This window comes from Oncorhynchus mykiss, chromosome 25 (assembly GCF_013265735.2).
Source record: "Oncorhynchus mykiss isolate Arlee chromosome 25, USDA_OmykA_1.1, whole genome shotgun sequence".
Lineage (NCBI taxonomy): Eukaryota > Metazoa > Chordata > Actinopteri > Salmoniformes > Salmonidae > Oncorhynchus > Oncorhynchus mykiss.
The window spans coordinates 23,267,263-23,279,320 of NC_048589.1; the positions used below are offsets into that span (position 1 = coordinate 23,267,263).

At 43.7% G+C, this 12,058-nt stretch overlaps 1 protein-coding gene across 2 annotated transcripts in view; it reads right to left on the reverse strand.

Moving 5' to 3' along the window:
* Positions 1–281: 281 nt before the first annotated feature.
* brf1a (BRF1 RNA polymerase III transcription initiation factor subunit a) overlaps positions 282–12,058 on the reverse strand; it is a 64,348-nt gene continuing 52,571 nt past the window's right edge. For both annotated transcript variants that reach the window (XM_036962240.1, XM_021584989.2), the window contains exons 17-19: positions 4,895–4,946; positions 2,242–2,392; positions 282–2,064 (exon numbers count right to left, since the gene is read on the reverse strand). In XM_036962240.1, the coding sequence (XP_036818135.1) occupies positions 2,033–2,064; positions 2,242–2,392; positions 4,895–4,946 (235 nt within the window). In that variant the 3' untranslated portion in view covers positions 282–2,032. The remainder of the gene's footprint in view (positions 2,065–2,241; positions 2,393–4,894; positions 4,947–12,058) is intronic.

A 12,058-nucleotide genomic window follows, 5' to 3' on the forward strand; every position in this document is an offset into this window, starting at 1 on the left:
AACCAAACACCACTATAAAAAGGACAGGAAAAAAATGGAATAAGACACCTCACCTTCTCTAAACCTTGCTTTATCCATTTGGAGATGCTAGGATGAGGATGCCTTTTAGCCAGCAGCTAAGTTACTGTACCATTTAACTTTGTTGATATTACAATTAGAGGAGACTGGTCACTAAACCCTGTTGTTTCATGTATTCATGTCAAAAGCAGTTCTAACACTTATATCAATACACGACGAAAAGATGATAGTAGACAAATTAGAAAAGAGAATAAGAACAAAAGTTTCCTGTTGGTAGGAGCTTTACTGAGACAGTCAATGCAAAACAAGTAACCTTCAACACAGACGGGTTAGTTGACGTCACGAAAAGGATGCGCACACTTCAAAATGGGGCAGAAGTCTGTTGTGATTCTGGATGGCCAGATAGCTAGCAACAATGACAAGAAACTGCCATGTGGGGAAATGTCGGTGTCTTGTTTTTAGGTGTTTTCACTGATGTCACATCTATGCTAATATGGCCAAAAATGTGCTAGCTAGCCAACCAACGACGTAGTGATCATTGTGCAAATGTATTTATGTTTTCAATAACACTGTAGACAAAATATAGTTTGTCAACAATCTAAGCCAACCTTGTTTTTCCCCATAGTTTTGCACGCGGCGGTTTTGTTGCTAATCAACCAACCCGTCTATATACAGTAGCAGCAAAGTGGAAGGAGAGGCTGTGAACATTAGCCACATCCTAACTTCTCCTTAAATACAGTTGTGTCAACACAGTAAACAAACCACCAGTGATCCTCCCAGTCAACATTTTCCAAATAAAATACTAAAAGCGCATTTACAAAATAAATCCATAACACAATGTCATTCATTTGGAATGGATAACATTGCATAGTTGATCATCAACAATGAATATATTTGGCAGCTTTTTGTACAATTAATTAAAGCTGAGATGTGCGGTAGGCGCAACAAGCAATCCTGCATCATGGTAGAAAAAAGAAAAAAAATCGTAGTACATACTATGCTGTTCTATCGCACGTGCAATGATTTACGAAAAAAAAAGTGTTGTTTGACGTAATGTCTTTGTTGTTGTAATACCCCAAACGGACGTGGCAGTATCACCGCAATGGATTCCAGCTTTAACACGTTAGTGATTATCCAGTCCAAAATAGTTTGCAGAATTCTTCTCCATAAAACAAATAATGAGAAATCATACCACATTAAATAAATAGCAGCTGTTGAAAAAGAAATCCAAAACCAAATCAAAATGCTACCAGTTCAAATTGAGCTAATCCTATAATACAGGTTTCAAGACTTCATTGGCTGAATGCAACTTCATCACCTTGATTAACATGAGCATTTAAACTGAAACATACTCCATATGATTTTACATATTCAAGGCATGATTATTGAGCAATACTTTGGCTTCAGACGCAAGCTTGCATACAACTTCTTTCATACATGATTTTTGAAATACTGATTGGACTAATACCTATCTGTTATGACTGTTCCCAACACATTAGGTAGTGTACTTCACTTTCATGTAATTACAGACATACTTATCCATGATAGAGGGGGGGGGGGGGGTCAAAAAGCTAAGGCAAAGTCAACATACACTACCGTTCAAAAGTTTGGGGCCACTATCTACAATAGTCATTTACAACAATAATGCCTACTCTGTATTTCTGATCATTTTGATGTTATTTTAATGGGGGAAAAAAGGTGCTTTTCTTTCAAAAACAAGAACATGACCACAATCTTTTGAATGGTAGTGTATACTTGAGTGACGTGAAATGTAGGATGAGACATTGCGGTTAGTCTCTTTGTTCGATCCAGCTCAATACTACCCATAATCTCTTTCCTAGATAAAGGAGATATCCTGAGAAGAAATGGATCCTGTCATCATCTCCATCCTCTTCACCATTCTGCGAGCATGAAAGGTGTCTCCGCCGTCTCAATCAATGAGTCACTCTCTCCAAATGGGACAGGGGGTTGGAGTAGCACAACGGTCCAGACAAACAGGCCAAACCCAGTAGTGCTAGAAACCATCATCATCATCACATCCATACTCTGGAGTAAAAGAAGACCAAATGATTACTCAACTGCTCTCAAAATACATGTTTTCAAACATATGTAGACACACTGGTAGCCAGACAACATGGCAACCCAACCAATGCAAGATGAGTTGGATAATGCCGATCAAGAGATCTGGCTAACAGGCTAGTTTGAAGTATCTATCTTACTGACCGTTGCCTCCCAGCAGCTCCATGGCGCTGACGCAGGGCTCCTCCTCATCCTCCTCTTCCTCATCTGCCACATCGTCATAGACCACAGGCCCACTCTCGACCAGCACAGAGTGGGGCGACACCTCAGAGGCCACTGGCAGGGGGATGGCTATCTGAGAAAACAATAAGGAAAAATCCACTAAATCAGTCCAACTAGTAATATGATTCTGCACACTCAGCCTGAAAGCCTGAATAGATGTTCAATACGGAGGTTATAGCTAGCCTGATCCCCCCCCCCCCCCCCCCCATCCGAGTCCTACTGCATGTGGGTGTGGGCAAGGCAGGTGGGGGATCCAGTGTGACGGAGACCCATTTCAGCTCCCTCTGCAGCAGTGTGTTTAAGCTCCTGCTGGGCTCTCTTCCCTCCCTCTCTCCATCCCTTCATGGTCACCCTGCTGGGCCTAGCCTCCCAGTGCAGAAAATGTATCCTTATAATAGGAGCTGGAAGTCTCATTAATTATCATCAAAAGGAGGAAGAAAAAATTATATAAATTATTCTCCAGACTAATTAGTGGGTGGGTGGCTACTGGGTGGTGAGGAAGGGTCTGAGTCCTGGGAAGGAGTTATAGGAGAGGCAGGGAGTGTTGAAAGACCCTTTCAGAGGGAATGAGAAGACATACTGATACAACAATCTTGACCCCGGACAGTTTTAAAGGTGAGAGAACTGGGTGACCTTGGTGGAATCAGGTCAGTCATAACAGTGTGATGAGTCAGTGGTTCTCTGCCATTGCTTACACTGGGGGAAGGGCTTGATGAACTTGACTAGCCTCTCAGCTTTAAAGCCAGGAACAGTGAAATTAGGCTAGTCTCTATTCTATTGCAGAGGTTTATCACAGGAGCCTGCCAGTTTCTCTGAGCTTGACGTTGAAACAGACATTTATTGCCAAGACTGTCAGGCAGAAGCACTGCACTGGGTAACTCAAAGTGCCATTTACTCCTAGGACATTTGTTTTGGAAATACAAAGAGAACCAGAAAAACTGCCAGGCAACAGCAAAGCACACATCTCCTTTATCTCTTCTGTGCTCCTTTTCCTTTCCTTACATAACATGAATTCCAAGCAAACCCGGACCCAACCAATCAGAGAAGCCATTTGATGCCAGTTCCCAGGGGGTGGTGAGGGGTTGCTTAGTAACAAGCTTTGTTGACCCAGCCCCTCGTGGCAAATGTTTTCTTCCTGGTTGCTGTAGCCTGCACTGGGAGATTCCATTCATGGCTGCCAACACCACATGAGTGAGAGAGAGCGAGCAAAAGAAGGGAATGGAGCGAGACACAGCAGCAGACAGATGAAGAGTGGGTGCAGGAGAAAGTGAGGCTCCCTCCTGTACTTTCCAGCCCACACCGCTTGAATGCATGTGAACAACTCAGCGGGACATGGCCGCAGTCCTCTCCCATTAGTGAGCCTGCTGCTGAAGAAAGTCTCTTCCCCCCCGGGCCATAGGAGACTAAAGGGTTGGTTAAAGAAAAGACTCACCCAATTTGAATATTATATCGTATTTGTGCATCTCTGAGCAATGTTCTATCGATTCCTGGGGTCATTTCATGTTTTCATGTGTATCTGAGCCATCATCGTGCAAGCAGGCAGAAATACTGTAAGATGAGTTTTGCATCCTATGAAGATATAACATTCAAAATGGGTGAAAACCATAGGTCATGATTCCTTTCCCCCCTTTTTTTCTCAAGATATAGTGTTAGCGATAGTAGGCTTGGGCGGTATACCGTATATAGCCTTTCGAAAAAGCCACGGAATGGTTTTCCAATACAGGCAAAACTATTCTTATACAGCTTCTTTCTTTAAAATTTTACCCCGTTTTTTTCTCCCCAATTTCGTGGTATCCAATTGTTAGTAATTACTATCTTGTCTCATCGCTACAACTCCCGTACGGGCTCGGGAGAGACAAAGGTCTAAAGCCATGCGTCCTCCGAAACACAACTTAACACAGTGCGCATCCAACCCGAAAGCCAGCCGCACCAATGTGTCGGAGGAAACACCGTGCACCTGGCTACCTTGGTTAGCGTGCACTGCACCCGGCCCGCCACAGGAGTCGCTGGTGCGCGATGAGACAAGGATATCCCTACCAGCCAAACCCTCCCTAGGCCAATTGTGCGTCGCCCCACAGACCTCCCGGTCGCGGCCGGCTGCGACAGAGCCTGTCAGCTATATCACTTATAAATTAACTAAGATGTGCCAAATAAATTATCTCTAACTGGGTTTTGCTAACGTTGCTAACTTGCAAGATCAAGCTTCTTGGTAACAGCAGCAGAGGCAATCCCCTCCTGGATTAAGATTCCTGCTGTCTAATATTTGTTTTGTGTGTGCTGCAAACTGCGTTTTGAGATACTTGCATAACTTTATGAGCTGGGTTCTGTCTTAGTAGTAAATGTTTGCAAGTGCTCGTTACCATTTACCTAGCATCCACTATGAGAACTTCTTAGTACTTCTTAGCATTCTGGTAAGTGACTTTTTTACATTTATATATTTTTCAATAGCACCCCTTGTGTGCACTACCGGTAATACCGTATATCCCGGGATGGCACAGACACAGTATGGAAATCTGGATACCCTTAGCGATAGTAAAAGTGTATGTAAGAGACAAAAGCATGTGTAACATCTTACCTGGTCTAGAGCCAGCTTCTTAGGGGGGTGTCCTGATATGAAGGGCCGTAACCTGAGAGAAACAAAAACTTTGAACAGACCACGTGGCTGCAATGAATGGCAGAGATGACCGTTCAGAAAAAGGACATAAAGGCTGGAGCGACAGACCGACACAGAGGGAGAGAGAGAGATATTCTAACAGACAGAACACAGAGAGAGATGCAGTTGAAGTCGGAAGTTTACATACACTTAGGTTGGAGTCATTAAAACTTGTTTTTCAACCACTCCACAAATTTCTTGTTAAACTATAGTTTTGGCAAGTCGGTTAGGACATCTACTTTGTGCATGACAAGTAATTTTTTCCAACAATTGTTTACGGAGAGATTATTTCACTGTATCAAAATTCCAGTGGGTCAGAAGTTTACATACACTAAGTTGACTGCCTTTAAACAGCTTGGAAATTTCCAGAAAAAGATGTCATGGCTTTAGAAGCTTCTGATAGGCTAATTGACATCATTTGAGTCAATTGGAGGTGTATCTGTGGATGTATTTCAAGGCCTACCTTCAAACTCAGTGCCTCTTTGCTTGACATCATGAGAAAAATCAAAAGAAATCAGCAAAGACTTCAGAAAAAAAAATTGTGGACCTACACAAGTCTGGTTCATCCTTGGGAGTTATTTCCAAACGCCTGAAGGTACCACATTCATCTGTACAAACAATAGTACGCAAGTATAAACACCATGGGACCACGCAGCCTTCATACCGCTTAGGAAGGAGACGTGTCCTGTTTCCTAGAGGTTAACGTACTTGTGTGAAAAGTGCAAATCCATCCCAGAACAACAGCAAAGGACCATGTGAAGATGCTGGAGGAAACAGGTACAAAAGTGGGGGCAGCAGGTAACCTAGTGGTTAGAGCGTTGGACTTGTAACCGAAAGGTTGCAAGATTGAGTCCCCGAGCTCACAAGGTAAAAAAATCTGTCGTTCTGCCCCTGAACAAGGCAGTTAACCCACTGTTCCTAGGCCGTCATTGAAAATAAGAATTTGTTCTTAACTGACTTGCCTAGTTAAATAAGGTAAAATAAAATAGTATCTATATCCACTAGAGGTCAACCGATTATGATTTTTCAAAGCCGATACCGATTATTGGAGGACCAAAAAAAGCCGATACAGATTAATCGGACAATTTTTTAAAATGCATTTGTAATAATAACAATTACAACAATACTGAATTAACACTTATTTTAACTTAATATAATACATCAAAATCAATTTAGCCTCAAATAATGAAACATGTTCAATATGGTTTAAATAATGCAAAAACAAAAAGTGTTGGAGAAGAAAGTAAAAGTGCAATATGTGCCATGTAAAAAAACTAAGGTTTAAGTTCCTTGCTCAGAACCTGAGAACATATGAAAGCTGGTGGTTCCTTTTAACATGAGTCTTCAATATTCCCAGGTAAGAAGTTTTAGGTTGTAGTTATTATAGGAATTATAGGACTATTTCTCGCTATACCATTTGTATTTCATTAACCTTTGACTATTGGGTGTTCTTATAGGCACTTTAGTATTGCCAGTATAGCTTCCTTCCCTCTCCTCGCTCCTACCTGGGCTCGAACCAGGAACACAACAGCCAACCTCGAAGCAGCGTTACCCATGCAGAGCAAGGGGAACAACCACTGCAAGTCTCAGAGCGAGTGACGTTTGAAACGCTATTAGAGCGCACCCCGCTAACTAGCTAGCCATTTCACATCGGTTAAACCAGCCTAATCTCAGGAGTTGATAGGCTTGAAGTCATAAACAGCTGCTGGCAAACACACGAAAGTGCTGTCTGAATGAATGCTTACGAGCCTGCTGCTGCCTACCATCGCTCAGTCAGACTGCTCTATCAAATCATAGACTTAGTTATAACATGATAACACACAGAAATACGAGCCGTAGGTCATTAATATGGTCGAATCCGGAAACTCTCTCGAAAACAAGACGTTTATTCTTTCAGTGAAATACGGAACCGTTCCGTATTTTCTCATAAATCTATTGCACAACCTTCAATGTTATGTCATAATTACGTAAAATTATGGCAAATTAGGCAGCCCACACTGTTGCATATACCCTGACTCTGCGTGCAATGAACGCAAGAGAAGTGACAATTTCACCTGGTTAATATTGCCTGCTAACCTGGATTTCTTTTAGCTAAATATGCAGGTTTAAAAATATATACTTCTGTGTATTGATTTTAAGAAAGGCATTGATGTTTATGGTTAGGTACACATTGGAGCAACGATACGCACCACATCGATTATATGCAACGCAGGACACGCTAGATAAACTAGTAATAACATCAACCATGTGTAGTTAACTAGTGATTATGATTGATTGATAGTTTTTTATAAGATAAGTTTAATGCTAGCTAGCAACTTACCTTGGCTTACTGCATTCGCGTAACAGGCAGTCTCCTCGTGGAGTGCAATGTAATCAAGTGGTTAGAGCGTTGGACTAGTTAACTGTAAGGTTGAATCCCCTGAGCTGACAGGGTAAAAATCTGTTGTTCTGCCCCTGAACGAGGCAGTTAACCCACCGTTCCTAGGCAGTCATTGAAAATAAGAATGTGTTTTTAACTGACTTGCCTAGTTAAATAAAAGGTGTAAAAATAAAATTTGAAATCGGCCAAATCGGTGTCCAAAAATACTGTTATAATGTTATGAAAACCTGAAATCGGCCCTAATTAATCGGCAATTCCAATTAATCGGTCAACCTCTAATATCAACAGTAAAACAAGTCCTAAATCGACAACCTGAAGGAAGAAGCCACTGCTCCAAAACCACCATAAAAAAGCCAGGCTACGGTTCGCAACTGGGCACTTCCGGCGCCGACAGAGATGGCCGCCTCGCTTCGCGTTCCTAGGAAACTATAACTACTAGTTTTTTGTTTTTTTACGTGTTATTTCTTACATTAGTACCCCAGGTCATCTTAGGTTTCATTACATACAGTCGAGAAGAACTACTGAATATGAGATCAGCGTCAACTCACCATCAGTACGACCAAGAATATGTTTTTCGCGACGCGGATCCTGTGTTCTGCCTTACAAACAGGACAACGGAGTGGATCCCATGCAGCGACCCAAAAAAACGACTCCGAAAAAGAGGGAAACGAGGCGGTCTTCTGGTCAGACTCCGGAGACGGGCACACCGTGCACCACTCCCTAGCATTCTTCTTGCCAATGTCCAGTCTCTTGACAACAAGGTTGATGAAATCCGAGTAAGGGTAGCATTCCAGAGGGACATCAGAGACTGTAACGTTCTTTGCTTCACGGAAACATGGCTCACTGGAGAGACGCTATCCGAGGCGGTGCAGCCAACGGGTTTCTCCACGCATCGCGCCGACAGAAACAAACATCTTTCTGGTAAGAAGAGGGGCGGGGGCGTATGCCTTATGGCTAACGAGACATGGTGTGATGAAAGAAACATACAGGAACTCAAATCCTTCTGTTCACCTGATTTAGAATTCCTCACAATCAAATGTAGACCGCATTATCTACCAAGAGAATTCTCTTCGATTATAATCACAGCCGTATATATCCCCCCCAGAGCAGACACATCGATGGCTCTGAACGAACTTTATTTAACTCTTTGCAAACTGGAAACCATTTATCCGGAGGCTGCATTCATTGTAGCTGGGGATTTTAACAAGGCTAATCTGAAAACAAGACTCCCTAAATTTTATCAGCATATCGATTGCGCAACCAGGAGTGGAAAGACCTTGGACCATTGTTACTCTAACTTCCGCAACGCATATAAGGCCCTGCCCCGCCCCCCTTTCGGAAAAGCTGACCACGACTCCATTTTGTTGATCCCTGCCTACAGACAGAAACTAAAACAAGAAGCTCCCACGCTGAGGTCTGTCCAACGCTGGTCCGACCAAGCTGACTCCACACTCCAAGACTGCTTCCATCACGTGGACTGGGATATGTTTCGTATTGCGTCAGATAACAATATTGACGAATATGCTGATTCGGTGTGCGAGTTCATTAGAACGTGCGTTGAAGATATCGTTCCCATAGCAACGATTAAAACATTCCCTAACCAGAAACCGTGGATTGATGGCAGCATTCGCGTGAAACTGAAAGCGCGAACCACTGCTTTTAATCAGGGCAAGGTGTCTGGTAACATGACCGAATACAAACAGTGCAGCTATTCCCTCCGCAAGGCTATCAAACAAGCTAAGCATCAGTACAGAGACAAAGTAGAATCTCAATTCAACGGCTCAGACACAAGAGGCATGTGGCAGGGTCTACAGTCAATCACGGACTACAGGAAGAAATCCAGCCCAGTCACGGACCAGGATGTCTTGCTCCCAGGCAGACTAAATAACTTTTTTGCCCGCTTTGAGGACAATACAGTGCCACTGACACGGCCTGCAACGAAAACATGCGGTCTCTCCTTCACTGCAGCCGAGGTGAGTAAGACATTTAAACGTGTTAACCCTCGCAAGGCTGCAGGCCCAGACGGCATCCCCAGCAGCGCCCTCAGAGCATGCGCAGACCAGCTGGCCGGTGTGTTTACGGACATATTCAATCAATCCCTATACCAGTCTGCTGTTCCCACATGCTTCAAGAGGGCCACCATTGTTCCTGTTCCCAAGAAAGCTAAGGTAACTGAGCTAAACGACTACCGCCCCGTAGCACTCACTTCCGTCATCATGAAGTGCTTTGAGAGACTAGTCAAGGACCATATCACCTCCACCCTACCTGACACCCTAGACCCACTCCAATTTGCTTACCGCCCAAATAGGTCCACAGACGATGCAATCTCAACCACACTGCACACTGCCCTAACCCATCTGGACAAGAGGAATACCTATGTGAGAATGCTGTTCATCGACTACAGCTCGGCATTCAACACCATAGTACCCTCCAAGCTCGTCATCAAGCTCGAGACCCTGGGTCTCGACCCCGCCCTGTGCAACTGGGTACTGGACTTCCTGACGGGCCGCCCCCAGGTGGTGAGGGTAGGCAACAACATCTCCTCCCCGCTGATCCTCAACACTGGGGCCCCACAAGGGTGCGTTCTGAGCCCTCTCCTGTACTCCCTGTTCACCCACGACTGCGTGGCCACGCACGCCTCCAACTCAATCATCAAGTTTGCGGACGACACAACAGTGGTAGGCTTGATTACCAACAACGATGAGACGGCCTACAGGGAGGAGGTGAGGGCCCTCGGAGTGTGGTGTCAGGAAAATAACCTCACACTCAACGTCAACAAAACTAAGGAGATGATTGTGGACTTCAGGAAACAGCAGAGGGAACACCCCCCTATCCACATCGATGGAACAGTAGTGGAGAGGGTAGCAAGTTTTAAGTTCCTCGGCATACACATCAGACAAACTGAATTGGTCCACTCACACAGACAGCATCGTGAAGAAGGCGCAGCAGCGCCTCTTCAACCTCAGGAGGCTGAAGAAATTTGGCTTGTCACCAAAAGCACTCACAAACTTCTACAGATGCACAATCGAGAGCATCCTGGCGGGCTGTATCACCGCCTGGTACGGCAACTGCTCCGCCCTCAACCGTAAGGCTCTCCAGAGGGTAGTGAGGTCTGCACAACGCATCACCGGGGGCAAACTACCTGCCCTCCAGGACACCTACACCACCCGATGTTACAGGAAGGCCATAAAGATCATCAAGGACATCAACCACCCGAGCCACTGCCTGTTCACCCCGCTATCATCCAGAAGGCGAGGTCAGTACAGGTGCATCAAAGCTGGGACCGAGAGATTGAAAAACAGCTTCTATCTCAAGGCCATCAGACTGTTAAACAGCCACCACTAACATTGAGTGGCTGCTGCCAACACACTGACACTGACACTGACTCAACTCCAGCCACTTTAATAATGGGAATTGATGGGAAATGATGTAAATATATCACTAGCCACTTTAAACAATGCTACCTTATATAATGTTACTTACCCTACATTATTCATCTCATATGCATACGTATATACTGTGCTCTATATCATCGACTGCATCCTTATGTAATACATGTATCACTAGCCACTTTAACTATGCCACTTTGTTTACATACTCATCTCATATGTATATACTGTACTCGATACCATCTACTGTATCTTGCCTATGCTGCTCTGTACCATCACTCATTCATATATCCTTATGTACATATTCTTTATCCCCTTACACTGTGTATAAGACAGTAGTTTTGGAATTGTTAGTTAGATTAGATTACTTATTACTGCATTGTCGGAACTAGAAGCACAAGCATTTCGCTACACTCGCATTAACATCTGCTAACCATGTGTATGTGACAAATAAAATTTGATTTGATTTGGAACTGCACATGGGGACAAAGATCGTACATTGGAGAAAAGTCCCCTGGTCTGATGAAACAAAAATAGAACTGTTTGGCCATAATTACCATCATTATGTTTGGAGGAAAAAGGGGGAGGATTACAAGCTGACGAACACCATCCCAACCGTGAAGCATGGGGGTGGCAGCATCATGTTGAGGGAGTGCTTTGCTGCAGGGGGCACTGGTGCACATCACAAAATAGATGGCATCATGATGCAGGAAAATTATGTGGATATATTTAAGCAACATCAAGACATCAGTCAGGAAGTTAAAGCTTGATCGCAAATGGGTCTTCCAAATGGACAATGACCCCAAGCATACTTCCAAAGTTGTGGCAAAATGGCTTAAGGACAACAAAGTCAAGATATTGTAGTGGCCATCACAAATCCCTGACCTCAATCCTATAGAACATTTGTGGGCAGAACTGAAAAAGCGTGTGCGAGCAAGGAAGCCTACAAACCTGACTCAGTTACACCAGCTCAGTCAGGAGGAATGGGCCAAAATTCACCCAACTTATTGTGGGAAACTTGTGGAAGGCTACCCGCAACGTTTGACCCAGTTAAACTATTTACAGGCATCACTACCAAATACTAATTGTGTGTATGTAAACTTCTGACCCACTGGGAATGTGATGAAAGAAATAAAAGCTGAAATGAAGCAATCATTCTCTGTTATTATTCTGATATTTCACATTCTTAAAATAAAGTAGTGTTCCTAACTGACCTAAAACAGGGAATTCTTACTAGGATTAAATGTCAGGAATTGTGAAAAACTGAGTTTAAATGTATTTGGCTAAGGTGTATTTAAACTTCCAACTTCAACTGTA